The 23326-nt window shown below is 41.2% G+C and overlaps 1 protein-coding gene and 1 non-coding gene across 2 annotated transcripts; both read left to right on the top strand.

Moving 5' to 3' along the window:
• Nucleotides 1-3212: 3212 nt before the first annotated feature.
• On the top strand, nucleotides 3213-9101 carry IRF2BP2 (interferon regulatory factor 2 binding protein 2). Its single transcript, XM_034428315.3, has 2 exons — nucleotides 3213-4736; nucleotides 5452-9101. The coding sequence occupies exons 1-2, from the start codon at nucleotides 3722-3724 to the stop codon at nucleotides 6156-6158; spliced, it is 1722 nt and encodes a 573-aa protein (XP_034284206.1). The 5' UTR covers nucleotides 3213-3721; the 3' UTR covers nucleotides 6159-9101.
• A 13778-nt stretch (nucleotides 9102-22879) lies between these two features.
• On the top strand, nucleotides 22880-23069 carry LOC148116862 (U2 spliceosomal RNA). Its single transcript, XR_015731655.1, has one exon. It is a non-coding gene; the product is annotated as a U2 spliceosomal RNA (small nuclear RNA).
• Nucleotides 23070-23326: the final 257 nt, after the last annotated feature.

Here is a 23326-nt window from a genome sequence, read left to right as displayed (position 1 = left end):
CGTGAGAGCTGCTGACAAAAGAATTCGATAGAACAGAACATAAAAGGCATGGCGGCTGTGGATTAGAAAACAACACACGTTAACTCTTGCCAGCTCGGACAAAACTGAAGGGCAGAAAGGGGCGGTGGTAGATGCTTCTTCCAAAAAAATAAATAAATCCCAGAAAGGGATCTGCAGCTGGAAAATGCTGGAAGGAAGAATCAAAACAGAACGATCTTAATTTAAAAATAAAAATAAAAATAAAAACCTCGATTGTCTAAGAATCAGCAGGCTTCCGTTCGGACACATACAAATCAAGACTTTCTTTCCATTTAACAGGACAATGTTTGCAGAGGAGGGGGGGAAGCAAATGGCGGGCAGAGGATGATTGGCTTTGTGCTGCGTGGGAGAGTTGACTGGGTGAAGGAAGGGCACTGTTTATGTCTGATGCGGCTTCACCGCAGAGGCATGAGAAGGCAGGAAGCGATTAAGCTGCATTGCACCGAAAGGACAATAGGATTTTCCTGAATGTATCAACAATTGCAGTCCTCCATTTTAAACCAGGATGGGATGTTTGAGAAAGGGGTGGTGACTTGATGGATCTGTGAGAAACGGTGGGAGGGGGCACTGCACCATTTTGGGAGGGGGCGCACCAGATTTTGTGAGACAGAAACCTGCACCGAGCCCCCCGTGTTTTTTTTTTGTTTGTTTTTTTTTTGCACGCTAGCGGGAATAGCTGGTAATATTGAAAAGCGCAAGCGTAACAAGCAGGGCATTTGACAGCGGAAATCCCCATGCGGGAGAATCGTGGAAGGAATACTGAACGTGTTAATATGAGATTAAACAGCCATGTAATTTGAGGACAAGTTTATTCATGTGATCCAGCAAGATCAATAAAGTCGAGGGTGGATTTTCAACAAAAACAAACCTTTCCGCTTCATTAAGGGGAATACGTTCAAACGAATCAACCGCATTTCGAATAGCACCAAGCTAGACAATGTCAGCACCATATTTCCCTCCCCTGCCTTTTCTTTGCCAATCCAGTTGGGAGAGATAATAATCTACACTCTGCTCTTCCAACTCACAACCAGTTCATTCCAGTCGAAAGGGAAGAGGTTGCAAAAAAAAAAAAAAAAAATCGGCTCGAGCGTCTGTTTGCATTAAAAAAAATAATAATGGCGATCGGAAACTTGTCTGCTCCAGAAATTGAGGGAGATGGGCGGTTTTAAAATTTGATTAATAAAAAAGCGTCAGCAAGGACTAGAGAGTAACGCCGGATCGTGTTATAGGCAACCACACGTGCAAGTAAGTTACCGCACCCGAATTTACATTCGTTCTCCTATAACCCCAACAGGTCTGAATGAATTATAGCACTGTATGCCTCCAAAAGGAACCGCACAGATTAATGATGAGAGCGAGCAAGGGAGTACACATCGTAGCTTTTACACCCGTCAGCTACCACATTGGGCGAGCTTTGCACCTGGGAGGAAGGGAGCGTGGGGCGCCCAGAAATAGCAGCAGAGGGGGAGGAGTGTACAGCCGTGACGGCGCAGCAATAAGAAGGTCTCCGCCTCTGGAATGTGCAATTCGCTTAACAAGCCTTCCAAGTGCCAATAGCAGAGAGTCACGTCTTGGACTGCGGCTGCGCACGGAGAGTGCGGCCAAAGCCCTTGAACAAAATGCAGACGTCAGAGCGCTCTCTGCCCTCCCTCCCCCGTTTCCCTTTGTAACCTACATAACTCAGCAGCTGCGGCAGCACTGTGGGAATGGTGACCTAGACGCCAGAATTTTAGGGAAACGCTGCCATTTTGTTTACCCGGCACGATCCCATAGGCACGCAGCGTGACACTTACATATATATATATATATATATACAGTAGGATTACGCTTTTCCATCAGTGACAATGGGCTCTCCCTATTTTGTACCGAGAGAAGCTTGCGCGGCTTTTTTGAGGCGGCGTGGGGTGGGAAAGGAGCGCTGTGTGAATCTGGGTGGGTGGGTGTGCTGAATGTGCCCAGCTCTGCGCTGGTGCCTGAGGAAAGGAAATACGGCTGCCCCAATATTAGACTTGAAAAGACATTGCAAAAGTAACTCATTTATGAAGAAGCTTGGCAGCGGTTAGTGTAAAGAGCAGGCTCATGCAAAATAGATTTACACGTTTTGGCAATTTCTTTGGTGGCAATACGGAGCTATCAGTTTGATAATTTCTAATACGCTTTTCACGCGTGTATCCAGGACCCCCCTCCCGTTTCTCGTTACTGTATACTGCTGTGCGCCTTTTTTTTTTTTTATGCGGCAGTCTGTGTTACTGTACTGTACTTTTAACATGCAATTTCAGGAAGAAAAATCTTACATGAATGTTATATTACATGTAATTTTTGGCAAACCAAGTAGGCTTCTAAACTAGGACCGAATTTAGGATCCCTTGACCATGTACTTGACCATGTAATATACTTGACCATGTAATATACTTTCCCATTCCACTGACCACAACTCCCATCATTCCCCGCAAATCTACCCAACGAATTCTACTCAGAAATAAAGTCTACTTTTAGAATACAATCCTACATCTGCTTTCTTCTAGGCAGCCTATTATATTCAGAGAGATTTATTCCTGAAGAAACGTGCCCGGGAGTATTAACTGGTAACAAATTCGTGAAAACCACTAGGAATTGCTAATAATAATAATAGCAATTCCTACTGGCAATCGTGGGGGTGGCAGCGCTCTTAAAACTCGATAATCATCCAAAATCCTTTCCTGACCTATAATTACGCCTTTTTTTAAAAAAATCGATGCAATGCGCGGGGAGCGGGGTTGGAAATTTCAAGGACGGTTAATGACTTCAGTTTAAGAGGCAGTTTTAAGTGTAAAGGATTTGCGGAAGGTCAGTGCGCCCATAGCCAATATCGAAAATTGAAACGATTCCTCGGGTAACCTACATTTTAAAACGCGGCCATTGCAGAATCCAAAATGCAACATTTGAACACATGCACAAGGTGCGGTGACCTTCTGCAACGGGCGAAGCTATGTGTACATGGTGGCTATTAATTATTTTTTATTGCAAAACTACACTCCCCGCGCATTACTAGTAAAGCATTCTTGCCCGGAAGGAGGAGAAGGGAAAGGCACCCCAGTCCTTCTATTTGCATCCATTCACACACGAAAGAGCTGCCGTTCCCTCCCTCTCTCGCTCGCTCGCTCCCTCCCTCTCCCCGCGTGCTGACTAGAGAGAGCTGGTTATTCTTGCAGCCCTTGTTGTCTTGGCAGGAGTTCAATGAGCAGCAGGCGGAGGAAGGGGAGAGCCTAACACGCAGGCGCTCCTGGGCACTGTCGAAGAATCGAGTCACTGGAGCAGAGCGCCCAAGCGGCGGCGACTGCTTCTGGAGTCCCCGCCCAGTGTGAGTGTCTGGGCGGCCGGCAGCCGGCGGGCAGTGCTGGAGTAGCAAGAGCGCGGTGCGGGCAGAGCGAGCGGCGTGTCGTACTGGGGGGTCGGAGGGAGCTGCGCTCGGGCGATGCATATCGCCACGTCCCCGGAGTCCCGGAAATAGGAGAGCCTGGCCGAAAGCAGAGGCGCTTCCTTCGCCTCGGAGCCGCGCTCGTTCGCCCAAGGAGCTGGCATTCAGGGCAAAAGGCTGCAGCGGTTGCAACATCCCGAGCCTCCCCGGTGGCAAGCCGAGCAGCGGTGGGGAAGAGGAGGTAGGGGACAAGGCGCGGGGCGCTCGCTGCCCCTGGACTCGGCCATGTCGTCCGCGGCGGTGGCGGTGGCCGCTGCCTCCCGCAGGCAGTCCTGTTACTTGTGCGATCTACCTCGCATGCCCTGGGCCATGATCTGGGATTTCACCGAGCCCGTCTGCAGGGGCTGCGTCAACTACGAAGGGGCCGACCGTGTGGAGTTCGTCATCGACACGGCTCGGCAGCTCAAGCGGGCGCACAGTTTCCAGGAAGGCCGGGCTCCGCCACCTCCGCACACCAAGCAGCAGCCTCCGCCGCTCAGCGCCAAAGACCTGCACTCGGCGGCTGTGGCCACGGCCGAGGCGGCATCTCGCGCCCCGCCGCAGCCCCACGAGCGCTACTCTCTGGCTGCGGCGCTGGCGTCTGAGCGGCCGCCTCCCCGCCTGGGACCCGAGTACGGCGGGAGCAGGCAGGTCAACGGCATCCTCGTCCCCAACGGTTTCTCCAAGCCCGAAGAGCCGCCCGAACTGAACCGTCAGAGTCCCAACCCGCGCCGGACGCACGCCGTGGCCCCCACTTTGGTGCCCCTCATGAACGGAGCTTCCTTGCCCGCCTGCATCAGCAGCCGGGCGGCGGCGGCTGCAGCAGCCTCCTTGGCGGCTATCTCCGGAGCGCCGCCAACCCCGCTGCAGGTCTCGGTCTCCCAAGCGCAGCAGAGCCAGCAGCAGCCCGGGGAAGGGGGCGGGCACAAGCGGCCCGGCTCGGTGTCTTCCTCGTCGTCTGGGGGCGGCGGTGGCGGTGGCGGCGCCAGCGACCAGGAGGGCAAGGAAAAAGGACAGCCGCAAGCGGCGCGGGGTTCGGCGGACCCTCTGGACCCACTCGGCGTGGAGAGCAAAGCCCGGGGGGCAGCGGCGGGCACGGAGCAAGAGTGGCTGGGCAAGCCCAAGACCGTGCGTGACACCCTGCTGGCCTTGCAGCACAGCGGCCACGCGGCGCCCTTCGAAAGCAAGTTCAAGAAGGAGCCCGGCATGGCGGGAGGGAGGCTCTTGGGCTACGACAGCAACGGGGCCGCGGCCAAATCAGGTGAGAAAGGCGCGCGTTTGGCGCGGGCAGTTGGGGTCCTTGTGGAGGGAGAACCGCTTCGCCCTTCCTCCCTGAAAAACCGGGTCAGGGACGCTTTTTCAGCCTGGTGCCTGGCTATGGCAGCGTGCTCCGGGCTCGGAAGCAACATCTGGCGGGGAGGTTTCCCCTCCCTACTCCTGCCCACTTTCTCTTGCGAGGAGAGCTCTGGGGCAGGCGGGGCTGGGAAACGTTTTGCCTTCCTCCTCCTGCACCAGGCTAGAAGTCAGAGCTGCAAATTAACAAACATGCGGAAGTTAGCCAGAGACTTGATGTGTATGGATAAATGTAGGGCTCTTCTCTGTGTGAGTGGATTATGACGCATTGGGTGCACAATGACTCTGAATGTGTTTCCAGCCAGTGGAAAATTACAAGCATGCACTTGTTTCTTTGGCTCATGGCCACTAATGTGGGAGGAGGGAGGCAAAATGTAGTTACATTTGACTGCAGTGTGTACCATAATAGTGTGAGCAGTGGCCCAGCACCGCTGGGTCTACCTTACAGAAGCTGATTCACAAACCCAGATAAGGTGAACTCTTGTTGGTTTTAAGCTGGTCTTCCCCATTTGTATCTAGTGAGTAATTTGGCTGAGGTCCAGCTGCTTCAACTGACTAGACCGTGATATAGGACACACCATTCTCTCTGCAACATGATCTCATCTCCCACTGCTTCTTTCTAGGGGCTCGGGCTGCGAGGAAGAGAAAGGCTTCTCCAGAGCCCGAAGGTGAAGCTGGACCTCCAAAAATCAATGGCGAGGCACAGTCATGGTTACCCACCTCATCAGAAGGGATGAAAATACCAATGGCAGCTGCATCTTTCATGTCCCCACCGCCACCAACTGCTTCGCCTCATTCAAATCGGACCACACCACCGGAGGCAGTTCAGAATGGTCAGAACCCTATGGCTGCACTCATTTTGGTTGCAGACAACGCCGGGGGCAACCATGCTTCCAAAGATGCCAACCAGGTTCACTCCACCACCAGGAGGAATAGCAGTAGCCCCCCTTCTCCATCCCCTATGAACCAAAGAAGGCTGGCCAGGGAAGTGCCGAGCCAAGGGGCAAATCCTGGAGGGATGGAACCAGTGCACCCTGTCAGCCTCCCAGACTCTTCTCTGGCAGCAAGTGTTCCCCTCTGCTGCACCTTGTGTCACGAGCGATTGGAAGACACCCACTTTGTGCAGTGTCCCTCCGTTCCATCTCATAAGTTTTGCTTCCCTTGCTCTAGACAGAGCATCAAACAGCAAGGAGCTAATGGCGAAGTGTATTGTCCCAGTGGGGAGAAGTGCCCCCTAGTGGGATCCAATGTCCCTTGGGCCTTCATGCAAGGGGAGATTGCAACCATTCTTGCAGGAGATGTCAAAGTGAAAAAAGAGAGAGACTCATGACTTTTCCAATTTTTCATTGCAACGTCAACTTTAACATAAAACGGCTTGAACTGTATATACCTATAAATACTATAAATATCTATATATATATTATATATATATATATATATATATCCAAGACAAGGGAAATGTAGACTTCATAAAACATGGCTGTATAATTTTGATTTCTTTTTTGAATACATTGTGTTTCTATATTTTTTGAAGACAAAAGGTATGTACTTATAAATGCTCTTTTTTGTTGTTATAGCAACTATTTGTTGTGCTTCCTTGGTGACAGTTACTGTTCAGTGTAGGCTGTGACTTGCGCTGCTTTTTTTAGAGAGCACTTGGCAAACCAGACATGCTTCTAGCTGTAAATTGTATGCACTTGGTTTCTCCCCCCCCCCTTTTTTTTTAAATGCCAAATACATCTTTCAACATTGTAAAGATTGCCTTATTGTCTGTGGTTCCTTTTTTTTTCTTTCTCTTTTGCCCTTATTCATATTGAAGGCATCTTAGGTTTTAGAGAAATTATGGCATTAAGGAGATCAGCAAGGATTCAAGCAAGGTTGCTATTCAGTCCAGTCCAAAGATCTGAAGCAATAGGGGTTTGTGTGGAAACATTATTCCTTCACTGCTGCTGCAAAAACCAGCCAGATTCTTACAGCGATTTTTGCTTGTAGAAGGAAGTTGTTTGCAGACTATTCAGCTTAAAGTGAGGTGCTACTGAGGCTGAGGTTTTTGTTTTTTTTTTTGTTAAAGCCAAAATAACCACAGTTGTAATATTTGGTAGTAAGATTGCAAAACTGTTTTTGTCATGCATTGCTTAAGGTTCCTGCAGTTCTTTTGTGATAAAATTTAATTATTGACTAGCCATGCATTAGAACAGAATAGCACTGCCATCTTTTTAACAAATTTACAACTTTTCAGCATAAATGAATGAACGTTGCTATGCCCTTCATACTTGTATGGAAAAACACTGAGGTAGGTTTTAAGGATTTTTACAGTAGTGCAGAAGAACTTGCTTCTTAACACTTAAATGTTTAGAACTGTTGCTATTGTTATTGTTGCTGATGTCACCTAATTGAGTAGAGCAAAAGCAGAGCGGTAATGACAGCAGCAGCAAAGATTTTGCTTGGCATGTCTGCATTGTCAGCAGAGAGATTAATGGGGATTTCTGCCTGAAATTTCCTGATCCATGTGTTGGGGGCAAAACAACCAAATCATATTTAAAGGGAACAACCTAGGATTTAAATAAATCATCTTGAATTTTTATGCAGGCATACCATGCCTTCTGGACTACCTTCAACCATTATTTTGCATAACTAGTATTTTGATTATGCTTCTTTTTTCGTCAGAAGACAGACATTTTAGATAAACATCAACTACTAGAAATAGTCAAGACTCACTGTAGTGTTGCTGTGCTGTTCACAATTGTGTTAGCAACATTGCTGTACAACCACTTGCATTCATTATTGGTGACCACTTTAGCATATGGTCATAAATGATTATTTCAAACAACAGTTTGCCCCTTGTGTTGTTTGCACGTTACAATATATTCTCTTTAGCTACATTTAATCATTTTATACTATTGGATCAGACGGTTTTTAGGTGTTCATCTTCAGTCTTCTATTTAATGCTGAATAGATTTTGATAGGGTCCTTTTTTTAGTGGTCAACACATTTGAAAACCTAACCTGCACATGGGCAATTCTTTTTTTAAAAAAACATTTTAATAAGCACACCCACTAGCGTTGTGTTCCATATTACAGGTCAGTGTAATATTAAATAACAAGTTTTGCATGATAAACCAATATTTGAAATTATAGAAATACATATAGATCAGACTGGTGTCTTATGTAAACACGTTTAGAAAGTTTGAGATGGGAAACGCACATATGTACAACTGTAAGGATTCTTTGGAACCACTATAATTGTGGAAATAAGAATTTAGGCACTTTATTAAAAATTGGATTTTGAATTAATAGAGGATAAGTTCTTAAAAATCTTTTTGACATAATACCTCATGTATTAAACTAATTTGTATGAACAGTTTGCATTTTACGTTAAAAAAATACCCCTACAAAAATTTTCATAGTGACATCTTGGCATGTAGTTCAGATTTGAACTTCTTAATCTGAGGTTGCATAGTTCAGATTTGAGTTTCTTAATCCAAGGTGGGATGACAGTAACTTCTTTCTTCAAAATGCTATTCAAGCATGACAGATTATCGAGAGAAGCCTTAGTTACAGTCTTCATATTGTAGCTCAGTAATATCACTGTATGTTCTTTAAAGTAGTTCAATGAGTGGGATGTTTAAAGCTTGCCATGAACACAGCTGGAACATATTTCAAGACTTTATCTGTTCAGCCAGTTTATTCCAAACCTCTGTTAAGGTAACCAGTTCTCATATATTTTATAAATTTATACTACAGAAATGACATAAACTGTGATATGACTTTTTTAAAAACACATTTCTGTGATTTCAATTGGCCAAATGTAATTTTGTTTGCTTTTTAAAATTGGTTTCTGACATCAGCAGATAAGCATATATCCACATATATACATATACATTGATGCACACAATATGCTTCCCTGGCTACAAAGTTTTTTCAAGTGCTTTAGCTGCAACAATACTACAGTTACTATCCAATAAACAAAACAAAACTTGATTCCATTGCAGCTAATGTGAACTTAATTGCTTATTTCAATGGAGTCAGATGTTGCACCCTTACATTTTTTCCAGTTTTTATTGGTGATTCTTTGTATAGCAATAAAGCAAAATGTCGTTTAATGGAGAGTGTGATTGTCACAATCTCACCTTCGTTATACTTTTAAGTTACCATTATTAAAATACCACCTGCACTATGCTTTCATTGTTTATAGTTGCTGAACTAACACATTACTATTTTTTTCCTATTTTTTTAATCTTTTGCATTAAATAAAGTGAAATCAGGCATTTAAACACTTTCTGTGAATGTAGTCCTTTTTTATCATCTTTTTATTTTAAAAAATATAATCCTGCAGCTACTGACATAACCTAGTAGCCAAAGCAACTTTTTTTATATTACTTTCTTTAATTAGAAGGTGATAGGGAAGAATAGAAGAAAGTGTCATCAGAAAAAAAAATATTTTTTCTTAATAAGGAGAACTATTCCCTTTTATCTTAAAGTGCACAGAATCCAGGCAAGTGGGAAGGAAAAGGGAAACATACGATTTCTGGATACTACTAGTTATGGTATATTTGAGCTAAATACCCTATGAAATCATATTTAGGAAAAGGTTTATTTGTGGAGTTCTCCCGATGGCTTTTTATGGCAACAGGATCCTGAGAAATTTCTTCTGTACTTGAGCCAGAACCTCTCGCTTTACTTCCAGGGAGAATAGATACAGTGTTCTGCTGACATGAGAGGGAGCCATTGAGGAGGCATCTGATGTTGCAGTTTTGTGGAAGCATTTTTTGAGTGGAAGACAGAACATTAATATGAACCATAAAAATGCTGCCCTTATTATATTTAGATGGAAGAAAGGTTCCTTGGACATAATCTTAAGTAAATATGTTTAGAATGGAAAGAAACACTTCTAAAAATGTTCTCTTCACTGCAGTGCAGGGAAAAACAGTAGAAAACATTATGCACCAATGCAGCTTCGAAGTCCTCAGTCAAAATACAGAGAAGTTGCTGTAGTTGAAATTCTAATCATGTATGTACAATGAGTCCTAATCAGACTCAGTGCTGGAGAAGAATTGGAAATTATAATAAATTTATATAAATTTTACAAGCATTGCAATTTCAAAGATGACTTACATGGGGTTTTACAAGTTCAATGCAAAGATTTTAAGAGCTCTATGCTGTTGCAATTTGCTTAGTACTGAAAATTGAACTATTAAAACAGTAAAAAGGATTCAAATTATGGTAATAAGTATACTCTTATATTTCACCAATGAGTTCAGTAGACCCACCACAGTCCTTTATTTTTTTTTTAAATCAAGATTAGTTGAATGCTGACCTGATCTATAAAGGATTATACTATCCAATCAATGCCACTAAAATTTGGCCCTTCAGTTTTGCTGAAAGGGCTTATGGAACATACACATTTTTATATAACCAGATAGTGCAATTAATTATATTACACTAATTTCTGCAAACTTTTTTTTTACATTTTTACAAACACAAAAACTCTAAAATCACTCCCATATATTGGAAATAAGACAAATTAATCAGTGGATTGATTGCTTATGAGGACAACTAATGTGATCATAAAATGTAGTCAGTTAAAAGCAGCCTCTACTTTTGCTTAAGGATCATAATACTGGACTTAAAAATGTTAATAACTATAATGTGCATGAAACTAATGAGGCAGTTGGATTTCTTAAAAACATGGAATGACAAAAGGGAATTCTTCATTTTATATAAACATAACTGGTTTGTATTTTTATTTAATCTCTTTTCCTCTCCCACATATATCTTTTAAGGTAAATCTGTTGTCAAAAGTGCAGATCAACTATTACAAACTAAGCAGAGCAGAGTTCTTCTTGCTCTGATTTCTTTAGACAAATAATTCAGAAACTGTTCTGCCAGATCTAGGTAGGCCACACAAAATTCTGACTCACTATCATTTACTTGCCTGTGTTCAAAAAAATACAGAAGAAGAAACGCCTTTCCTTTATCATAGATGAAGGTCAGGCTGTACTAACAGATGAATGGAATGTATATTTACCAATTGCATCATTCCAGACTTTGTAGCTGGGACGCTCAGCTAACTCATTCAATGTCTTTGGCTAAGAGGAAATAATCATAAATCCTTATAAAGGCTTTCATTTTACAATGGTAATTTACTCTCAATGTTCTATCCTATCAACGCGTATGGACTAAAGGTGAGTAGAACAGTGTTCTAAATAAAGGTGTGTAGGTCTATAATGTTAACTACATTTGAAGAAATTCTTAAAGTTAACCCTAAATTAACTGATACTTGTATGCTATTGCTTTATGGAATTCAGCTTTATGAATAACTGATGTATCCTTATTTCAATTTAGAAGAGTTATCACAGTAGTTACATAAGTAAAATGCATTAAGGGCACATATAATATTATTTTTTAAACTGAACTATCCCAGATGTTGTCTCTTACTTTTATAAAGGTTATTACTTTTCTACCGCTTTCAGGCAAAAATCCAGTTCTGAACCCTTTGTATGTACATGGTTTCAACTGAAACTACTTTCAATGTAGCAGCTAAATGTAACAGCTACTTATATTAAAATTAGAAATACCTGTCTGCAAATTGTAGCCTGATATGTGTAATTCCAGGCCTAAATAGTACAATTTAGAAATAAATCCTACTCAGTTGCACAGAATTTATATTCATATAGTAAGTTTAGGTTGATGAAAGTTTATTTTTCTCGCTATAGATCTATATGCATTGGTGAACAGATTTCCCAGTTTTCTATCAAAGTATTATCAATTCTATTCATCTCAGGATGTTTATGTTACAATTAAAGGGACACAAATGGATTCTTCTTAAATATGGACATTATTTCCTAGTTCTCAGGATTGTGTTTATGTTACAATTAAAGGGACACAAATGGATTCTTCTTAAATATGGACATTATTTCCTAGTTCTCAGGATTGTGTTACCTTCTGTCTCTACACATAAACATAGACAATGATAGGAGTTTCAGACTTTAGTTTGCTTGATATTATACCCATTATTCCCATGTAATATGACTTACAGTATATACTGCAGTCTTCTTGTATCCTAAAAGGTAACAGAATGGCACTAACAATTATTTTGCAGTGTTGATCTTGATTCTCAGCAAGGATTGATAAGGTGCTGGGAACTCTCCACTGTCCTTAAGGGACCTGGTACCATATTAAAAAATGGCCTTATGCTCCTTTTATAAGCAGAAGTGCTGAAAGAGAAGTGAAACAAAAGGAAGGTGAAATGTTTTCCAGTTCAGTCATGCTGATAACAGACTTTCACTGGTTGAAAAGTAATAGGATTAGCAATATTAATGGATGCTGGAACATAATAATTCAGCAACCTAAATCCAGCCTGTGTGGTAGGGTAAAAATACAGGATGGATGGACAGATGGATGATTGATAGATTAGACAGACAGACAGATAAATGTAGACAGACATCTCCTTCGAAAGCACACCAAAAACATCCTGGAAGAAGACAATATCAAACCATTTATGTTGTCAAGAAAACAGCACAGACATGTTTAGGTATCAGCAGGAGCTGAGCTTTACTCAAAGAAACCCCTATTTTAAGTCTATACTTTCAAAGTTTGCTGACCTAACCCATTTGCCAAAGTTCATACACTACATTAACTCATAAAACTGTCAATCATACCTTACCCTAGTGTGATTAAGATCCTGAACTACAGCCTGAGAAGTCATGAAAGCTAAATGGGTCATTTTATTTATTTATTTACTTACCTCCCTACCTCCCTACTTACTATTTGACTTACATGCCATGCAATCATAACTTAAAGCAGCTTACAGGTTTACAAGCAGTGTGAAGGTTAAAACTGCCAAGATAAATTTCCCAACTCCAAGGAATTTCACATATATAAAGCATTCACTGGGAGGAAATGAACAAATGAATAAAGCCAGTTCCACAGGTCCTAAACATCTGCTGAAACAGACATGTCTTAACAGCTTTATGGAACGTCAGAAAGAGCTGAAACCTGTCTAATGTTGACAATGGACATCAGACAATGAACAATGGATCTCTGAGACAGTGTTGTTCCAGAGAAAGGGGACAGTGACAGAGAAAGACCAACTTCAAAATCCTGCAGATGACTTCAATAATCTAGAGAGAGGCACTCTCTTCCAGATATTAGGCTAGTTAACTATCTCTTAGCTCAACTTATCCTACCTAGTTCCTGGTACAGGCAAAAAAAAAAAGAGAAGGGGAAATGGTAGGCATGCCATTGCTTTCATTTCCTGGGGAACAGGGACAGGGAAAAAAATAAATCTGTTAAAATTTGCTATAGTCAAATTGATCCATTTAGGGAATATCCATTTCAACAATATCCATTCCTCTCTCTATGAGATCTAATTGTCCTGCTACTAGCCAGTTTCCGTTATCTCACTCTGGAGCAATGTTTCTCAATCTTGGCAACTTTAAGTTATGTGGACAGCTGGAGAATGTGAAGTCCATAGATCTTTAAATTTCCAAGGTTGAGAAATACTGCTCTAAAGGATTTAGTTCATGGGTGTCCAACTTTTTGGCTTGCCTGGACCACACTGAGAGAAGAGGAATTGTCTTGCGCCACATATAATACACACACATAAACATACATGCATACATATATACATATACATACATATATGTATGTATTTCTCTTTAGCCAGGTTCTTCCTACGTAAACCAAGATTTTTATGCAGCTCTAGTTCAGTGAAATCCCAATCCACTAGTTTCTAGGCTTTTTTTCTTCAGCAGCCAGCAACCTCCCTGCTGCCCATTGGGAGACTGAAATAGATCTATTTCAGACTTATAAGCCCTCATCCCATGTATCCTCCCTGTACATGGGATGTACATGGGATGAAGGTGTGGCTAACTGATGAGGGCTTATAAATCCGAAATAGATCTATCTTAGTCTCCTTAGTCTCCCAATGGGCAGCAGGGAGCTTGCTGGCTGCTGGAGAAAAAAAGCCTAGAAACTAGTGGATTGGGATTTCACTGAACTAGGGCTGCATAAAAATCTTGGTTTACGTAGGAAGAACCTGGCTAAAGAGAAATACACAGAAAGGCCTACAAAAAGAACACACACACACACACACACACACACACATATATATAAAGTGTTTTTCTGTCGAAGCACCTGGTCTACCCCAATATGGAAGGGAGCATACTGCTTCCCTTGCACCTTTCAGCTCCAATCCAGTCCTCAAGCAGTCGCATTTTATATATATATATATATATATATACACTGTGTGTGTGTGTGTGTATGTGTGTGTGTATAGGTCTTTGGTTATTCGGGTTTTCTCCCGCGTAAAATTGATAGTGTCTTGGCGACGTTTCGATGAAGTCTCATTTGTCATCTTCAGGCTGATGTTTTCGACTTCGTGCTTCTAGGAGCAATGTGTGATCCTAGAAGCACGAAGTGAAGGATCTTCGTGCTTCAATGTGTGAAGCACGAAGCCAAAAACACCAACCTGAAGATGACGAATGAGACTTCGTCGAAACGTCACCAAGACACTTCCAATTTTACGCGGGAGAAAACCCGAATAACCAAAGACCTACATACAAACACCCGCGAAAACCTCAGAAAACAAATATATATATTATATATATATATGTGTGTGTGTGTGTGTGTGTGTGTGTGTGTGTGTGTGTGTGTGTGTGTGTGTGTATAGTTAATATTTCGGGTTTCTTCCCGTGTAATTGTGGATATATCCCTAAAAGGGTAGAAGCGACGTTTCGGCAGAATCCCATCTGCCATCATCAGGCTTATGCCAGTAGTCATTTTGCACTACTGGCATAAGCCTGATGATGGCAGATGGGATTCTGCCGAAACGTCGCTTCTACCCTTTTAGGGATATATCCACAATTACACGGGAAGAAACCCGAAATATTAACTATACACACATACATACCCGTGAAAACTTACATAAACATATATATATATATATATATATATGTGTGTGTGTGTGTGTGTGTGTGTGTCTTCTTAAGTTTTCACGGGTGTGCATATGCAAAAACTTAAAATCTCGGGTGTTTTCCCGCGTCATTATAAATAAGTTGGTTAAAATATTTAAAATCCTGGTTAAAATCCCAGCTTAAAATCTAAAAATCCTTACAGAGCACTCTGCAATGTCCTTTAAAACCTCAGCTAAAATCCTACCAGTGACTTTAAAAGTTTTTCTTAAAGCAACGTTTTGACAGGCTCACACCCTGTCATCTTCAGGCTCTGTTTCATGTAGAAGCTATGGGTTCTCTGTTGCGGGGCCGGAGCTGTCGCTTATCTATATTTGCTGCTGCTGACGTATGCTGGGTAGCCTGCAACTCTGTGTTCTGATTGGAGGACAACAGTTTTTCTTCCTGCTTCCTCCTCCTAGCTGCTTGGCTTCGTGTTACAGGCCCAGCTTTCTCAGATTCTCTATTATTATCTGTCTGCTGTAGAGGGGAAAGGATTCTGGTAGGCATCACAGCACCCTTGATTGTTAGTTGAGATCTCAGCCTATCTTCTGGCTTGATCCTCTCTCTCTCCCTATTGCTAGCCACCCTCTCCAAAGAAGGAAGAATTCTGGCAGGCCTTACAACACCACTGGTTGCTTGTTGGAATCTCTGCCTCTCTTCTGATGTTAACACTCGAGTTTCTCTCAGTGCAGGTCCCCAAATACTTGATAACCTAGAGTCGTCGTCTCGTCTGTTCATATTCTGTGGCCTCTTTTCAATTTCGATGGCCTCCCTGATTATTCTTTTGTTGAGATGTTCCTCTTTCGCCATTGTTCTGGTTTTATTAAAATCAATATTGTGTCCCGTGGCTTTCATGTGTTGTACCAAAGAAGAAGTTTGCTCTTCTTTCCTCACTGCATTTCTATGTTCTTCTAAACGCACACTTATTCGTCTATTTGTCCAATATAAGATGACTGACAGGAGGCACATGGCACTTCGTATATCCCCTGGTTTTCCAACTCAATTTTATCCTTAGGGTTTCTCACCATCATCGATATTTTTCTATCTGTACGGAACACTGTTTTTATTTTTTGTTTCCATAATATCTTACTAATTTTATCGGTGGTCCCTTTTATATAGGGCAGGATGGCAGTTCCCATATTCTGTTCTTCTTCTTGGGTTTTGCTCTGTCCTACTGTCCCTTGCTGGATTATAGTTCTAATTCTATTTTCGTGGAACCCATTTTCCATTAATACTTCTGTGAGGGTCTTAAACTCTGTTTGTACATGTGCCTCATCTGCTAGACGTTTAGTTCTAGTGATTAAATTTTTTGCCACTGAACTTATTTGTGAGGGATGATGGTGTGAGTGTGCGTTCAGGTAACGATTTGTATGTGTCTTCTTTTGGTAAACACTGTGTCCTAGGGTGCCATCAGTTCTCTTATATATTAGTACATCTAGGAATGGGAGTTGATTTTCCTTCTCCATTTCCATAGTGAACTTTATCTTCGGGTGCATGTTGTTCAAGTGTGCTAGAAAATTGTCTAGCTTGTCTTTTCCATGAGGCCAGATGACAAACGTATCATCTACATATCTGAGCCATAATTTTGGTATATAGATAGTTTGTTCCAATGCTTTAATTTCAAATCCTTCCATGAACAGATTGGCAATAACTGGGGAGAGCGGTGACCCCATTGGTGCCCCTTGCATTTGTTTATATCTTTGCCATCCGTACATGAAGTAGGTGTTAGATAGGCAATGCTCTGCCAATTCTATGATGTGGTTTGGTGGCTGGTATTTTTGTTTTTGATCGTTGCTAGAGCTTCTGTTAACGGGTACTTGGGTGAATAATGAGACATCGAAGCTTACAAGTAGGTCACCCTGCTCTATGCATTCTGAGATGATATGAGTTCTGCACATAGGAAGCAATCGATTCTGCAAATAGTTGTAATTGTTTGGCTAAGTATCTAGCCAAGTTTTGTAGCGGAGAGCCTATAGAGCTGACTATAGGTCTGAGGGGTATGCCCTCTTTATGTATTTTGGGAGGCCATATAGTTTTGGACATTTCGATGACTTCTCTCTGGGAATGATTGTTTGTTGAACTTCTTTATCTATGGGACTGGCCTTTATCTTGGTTTTGGTAGTTTTTTCTAAATATGTGGTTGGGTCAGTGCTTAGAGGTTTGTACGTAGCGTCTTGGAGGAGCTCGAGTAATTATGACAAAAAACCTGCAGAAAAACCTACTAAGAAGTTATATATATATATATATATATATATATATATATATATATATATATATATATATATATATATATATATATATATATATATATATATATTATGTATTATATATATAATATATATTATATATTACACACACACACACACACACACTCTCTCTCTACAATCACATAACATTAAAGTTTACGATCTTGTGGGGCTGTATTACTAGCTTTCCAGCCCATGGGCTGCAGGTTGGGCCAGCCTGATTGAACAATCATGGCAGGGTCTATTTCCTTCTTTCCTAGATCATTTTTGCATTATATGCTTTTTATTTTATTTTATGTTATTTTAGTTTGGGAGATACCCAAATGAAGTGTGGCGGAAAGGGGAGACAAACCAGCCTAGAAAACTCCAACCAAAGTCCTGAAGTGAGATCCACTCCATTCCTCGTTGTAATGCCTTGACTAGCAGATGGTCTCACTGCTTGCTGGTGTTGTGCTAAAAGGAAAGTGCAGCAAAGTTAAAGGGTACCTTGTTCATCATGACTAGCTTACTCATCATAACTAGCACATTCACAACCCAAATAACAGTATTTGGCAGTGACTTGAGGAAGACAGGACAAAGACAGCATAGGAATTGGCAATGAGGACAACAAATTGTATGACAAGATCAGTTTGTGCCAGCCTAAGTGGAATTGAACAGATAGCACTTTAGATCAGTGTAAAAGACCGATATAGAGATCAGAAATCATATTTTGAAAGCCATAATCTTCCTGTTGTGCTGGTGACCTTCCCAGGGTCATAAGACTGACTAATTAAGGGGTGGGGAGGAGGGTCTTGGTAGGCTTTCATCTGATCTAGCATGATAACCCTTTTATTCTGGCTTTCTCAAATCTCAAAGACTGTTGTTCATTTTAAGGAGATCACTCACCCAGGCACATGCACACAAGTAAGCTAGCCAAGGTTTGACTCAATGTTTACTAGCTAAAATCAAAACATTGAGGTTTGTTTGCCAAGGAAGATCCCTCACAGAAGAACCATGAATTGCTTTTAAGAATTATCGTTTCATGTGTGCAATTTCAGAACCAATTTTAGAAAGCAATGTGGCTGAAGAAATTATAGATTTGCTGAACTGTAAATAAATAAAAGTAGGCTTTGCTATTAATCATCACAGGTTGCAGCACCAATTTCACATAGGAAGAAAGCACTTTGACAGCATTGCTGAAAGAAAGGTCCCTGCTTCTGGATCCAGGTTGTCAAGACAAGAAATGATTTACCCTACAGTACCAAGGGTTTCTCTTTTGGGTACTACCATTTTTGTGATTCTATTATTCTCCACAATGTTTCCTTTTGGGTGAGATTTGCTTCAAGGTGAGAAAGTGATCCTTAAGTGGTTTCTGGGAATCTTGGAGATGAATCATCTGATTACCAGCAGTATATGTTGGAGCCTGTCCCTTTGTTACACGATGAATGGTAACTGAGATAGGAAATACTGTGCTACTGGCAGATGGTGCCTTTGACAAAGAAAACTATATTAGCAAGTTCCCTTAGGAAATATTTAGAAACTACTCATAAGAGAATGGAAAACTACCTTATATTGACTCAGCTAATTTTGAGTCCTAGTTTTTTTTGTTTTTTTTTTGCATACGTGTTTCTCTTATTATCTTGTTATCAAATACAGCATACTTAGCAAAATCAATTAGATAGCTTTTCAGGGAACTGAGGTTTTTTTTTTTCCCTGGGAAACCTGTTTAAGCTTTGAGTGATAAAGCTTGTGTCATTTGAGTGATAAAGTTTGGCCATTTCTATTTTAAGATTTATTATCAAATTGCCAGAGAATAGTGATCATTGTGCATGAGGGATTTGGATGGGGTGCAAGGAAAGGATAAATTATTCCTGCTTCTCAGATACTGAAGATGAGAAGTAAGGAGTGAAACACCATAAATTCAATCCAAAAGAATCCCATCTAAAATTTAATTTAATGAAACCTCTTGCAATAGGAATCATAATCCTAAAATATTGCAGGCCATCCACAAATCACTGGGACCCATCTTCATCTAAAATGCTTAAAACAGTGCATTTAAATATTTCCTTTTGCCTGAGTTGATGTACAAAGATCACCCACAGTATGTTACTTGCATGAAAAACTGCATCTTGGGAAAATCATGGCGAGTCAACCTCGTAGCTGGCATTCTCTTATATTCACACATCTTAGAAGCTATCTCTTTTAATGCACACATATACTTTCAGTTACTGAGAAAAATCACACAAACAAATCAGAAATAACTTCTGTAGCACCAGGGTTTTTACAAAGCATCAGCCTTGTGATTTTAAAGGGGTTAAAAATGAAGTGACTCTGTGTGCTAGTAAATAATTAACTTGTTTACCAAGCACTTGAACTGCCAACTAGCCATGTGGTCTCTGTCATTAAGGTTTGTTCAAGGTGCACATTGCTCCAAGCAAAGTCCTAAGTCCAAATACTAATGTTTACACAGCCATATTCACCTTCGCCTTCAAAGACTATAATCTTGAGTATTATTTCTTCACCCCTGCCAATATAAACTGGCAAGTTTTCCTCCTATCTTACAGCTCAACCCTGAGCGGTTTAAAACTTGTTTCTACAAGGAATGTTTTTTTGGGATGGTGTTGGAAGTGGCTGGAAAAAATCTGATTTGTGGGGTGTACAGGGAACCATGTGTTTTGATGTACATGCTAATCTAGAGGCCTGAAATGTGTTACAAACTCTTGGGCTGGGACAAGTGCCAAACTAATATATCGTATCATAATTCAGCATGCAGAGAAAACTGTAATTCAGGGTGTGACCACCATAAAATGATTGTGTTTTTAACAGCTCATAGCAGGTAATCAGCAGTGAATCTTCTTCCATCTTCGAATCTACCAGTCAGGAAAAGCTGGACTTAAAACAGCTTTCCCAGGGGAAAAAAAACAACCTTGGTTCCCTGAAAAGCTATTTAATGAATCTAGCTAAATACATTGTATTTGGTAGCCTTACTCATGATGAACACTGAAACATCACAGAGGCCAAATCCTCAAGAGTAGACCTCAGGAGCAGGTCTTACCTGAATCATGTTTGGTATTACTGGGTTGCACACGAAGGGCAAAACCAACCACACTCTGCTAATATTGTGAAACAAAAACTTAGCACTAAATATGCAAGTCAAAATAAATGTCCATAAAAGTTAAAAAAAAAAGTCATCCTATTTCCGGCCACTCAAGAGCTCAGCCTCACCCAACCCAGCCAGACACAGCTTCGCTTATTTCAAAAGGCAGATACATATCAAACCGAGTCTCTGACTCGCCTTCCTGTGCTATACAAGTTCTGAGAAACCTAACTCATTTTTAAGAGGAAGTTGTAAAAAAAAAAAAGAGAGAGAAAAACTACAAACACACCAGCCAGGCTAAAGTTCATTACTACGCATTCCTCCAGTTTCCTCTCTAAAATCTTGAGCTAAGAAACATGGAAGAGTTTGCAATAAAAAAAAAAAAAAAAAAACCGATCCGGGCAATTTCGAAAGATGCATTTTAGGGATTCGGAGAAATGAAGCCCTTTTTATTGTTTAGCTTTCCCGACAGCCGAGTTTTTCCCTCCCTGAGCTGCCTGCAAAAAAAAAAAAAAAAAAAAAATGCTAGCTCATCACGTACCGCTGCAGGGCACGGAGGGCAAAGCCACAAGCTGCGGAAGCCGCTGCCTCAACTCGAGCAAACCCCGCCTAGCAAGGAAACGGCCCCCGCTATAATTAGAGCCAGCGGGGCGGGCGCAGGCTCAGTGTTCCCTCGCAGGCGGGATCGGTTTCGGGCCTCCGTCGGCGTCCAAACTGAGCCGTACCAAGAAAGGCTTCATAGCTGCTGACTGCAGCCTTTTTATTCAAACCAGGGTCACCTCGTGGTGAACCAAATATGGTCAACGGCGGAGGCTAGTTGAGCCCTCAGCAAAGAGGAAGAATGTGGCGGCGTTGCGCAAGCGGTGGGGGGGAAAGTGCAAGCGGTGACGTGTCGCGCAGCCACACGCTGGGCGGGCAAAGGACCAGGGTTGCCTTGTTTCCCCCTTCCTGCTTTTGCTTGCGATTCGTGCCTACGAGTCCCTTGAGGCCGCTGACTCATTCGCCGAATTGTTGCGAGTAAATTGTTGCCTCTTCAGCAGAATCTGCATTGCTCAGATAGTAGTCCAATTTTTTTTTTTTTTAATAAAATGTGTGGAATGATTTGGAGTTACGACATTCATGTTTCCTTTGCGCCGATCCCTCCCACATTCTGTTCAGTCCCCCAGAGTTCGATATAAGATGGGTGGTTATATAAATGGTTTACATAAATAAATAAAAATAAACTACGAGCAGCAAAGGCTTGTTTTCTGAAGAGTCACATAGTAGTTCCTACTGTCACTTCCAATTGTTTTTCCCCCCGAAACATTATTCAGGCCCTTTGGAATGAAAGGCAAATATTATTTCTTTTTTTTAAATTTTTTTATTATTTTTATTATTCATATTTCTATGCCCACTCTCTGAGGACTCTGGGCAGTTTACACCAAAGACAGTATACTAAATAGCATGTTGCCCCCAACAATCTGGATCCTCATTATTTCTTATGTTCATGTCAAAGCCATTAATAAATTCCATTCCATTCAAGTTCCATTCAATTCCATCCTGTCGTTAAAATTCTTTTTTTTTTACACATGATTTTTTAAAATTATTTTTTATTTTGAATACAAATAATACAAACATGATACGTATAAATCTAAATACAAAACAGGAAAAAAATACAAATATTGCAGTACACCCCCCCGAGACCATTTTTTTCTTATATATTTCTTATATCTTAAAATGCATTTTATCAGTAAATTTTTAAGTACAACACTATAGCGAAATACTTTTTAGAAAAGATGAGAAGTATGCTTTAAACATAGAGTTATAAATACGCAAAGGAAACAATAGAATATAGGTATTAAATAAAACACAGTTATTTTAATTCAGAGAAATGTTTATATTAGACTTTGCAATAGGTATTCCTCAACTGGAAGAAATTAGCCCTAGTCTTGAGTATCTAACCCAAGAGTCCCCCAACCCCCCGGACTGCGGCCCACTACCAGGCCGTGAGCTGTTCAGAACTGGACCATGGAAGTGGCAGGTGAGCGCATGTGTGCACGCATCCCCACTTGCGTGAGTGGTGGGCGAGTGTAGATCACACTCTAGAGGTTCATAACTTCACCATTTCATATGGAGTGATGACTCTTGAGTAGGTTCAGATGACCTCAGGAAATTGAATTTCCTAATCATCAATCTTTGAATCAGTTTATCTAGTGGAACAACTCAGATTTGATCTCAGGTAATTCTCAGCTAGAAATCTGCTATAGCCAGTTTCTGCAACCTACAAAATTGGAATATATCTACAAGAACTAGTGGGCATGGAGAAGTGAATCCAACTCAAGAATAACAGAACTGAACTATTTACTGAAATGGAAGATATACAGAATGCAGTCTTGGAGGATATATGTTATTATTTACCTAAACTCAGTTATAACCTGAATTGCTATCTAGTTAATGAGAGCCTCAAATATTTTCAAAATCTCAGTAGGAGAAAGAAAATTTCAGCTTTCCCTGTGGAGTTGTCTTCCAGGTATTCTGGACTTCCACTTCAAGAATGCTAGTCATCTTGATCAACAATTGTCCAAAAAGACTTTGATAGTATCAGATTGGAGAAAACAAGATTATTTTAACAGTAATATGCACTATTTTAGTGATGGGGTTTGCACTGCACCATCATTCGTCATTTGAAATGGTGTGGTTTACAAATATTTCTTACATTACCCTCATAAGGTGGATCTTTGCCTTAAATGTTGATTTCTAGATATGGAGAAAGTAATGTAGAAAAAGGTTTAGAAACAACATCTCGGCCTTTTGGCTAAGATCAAGTGTAGTATCTGTTCTTATCAGTCTAAAGATGTAATTCCATTGAGATGTGGAATACCTGTTACAGGTTTTGTCCTATAACATTATTTCTTTTCTTTCTTTCTTTCTTTTATTTGATTTATATGCCGCCCTTCTCCGAAGACTCAGGGCGGCTTACAATGTGCTCAGCAATAGCCTTCATCCTTTTGTATATTTATACAAAGTCAGCTTATTGCCCCCACAACTGGGTCCTCAATTTACCTACCTTAGAAAGGATGGAAGGCTGAGTCAACCTTGAGCCTTGGCGAGATTCGAACCTTGCAGTAATTGCAGGCAGCTGGTCTTAATAACCAGCTTAATAACAGGGTGCCTTAAACCACTGTACTACCAAGGCTCTTTTAAACTATTACTATTGCTGTCCACACAAAGTAGCAACTTCA

The sequence above is a fragment of the Pantherophis guttatus genome, chromosome 1 (genome assembly GCF_059756535.1).
Source record: "Pantherophis guttatus breed Tessera chromosome 1, ASM5975653v1, whole genome shotgun sequence".
Taxonomy (NCBI): Eukaryota; Metazoa; Chordata; class Lepidosauria; order Squamata; family Colubridae; genus Pantherophis; species Pantherophis guttatus.
The sequence above is the reverse complement of the archived record's forward strand: the minus strand, read 5'-3'. Positions and strand labels throughout refer to the sequence as shown.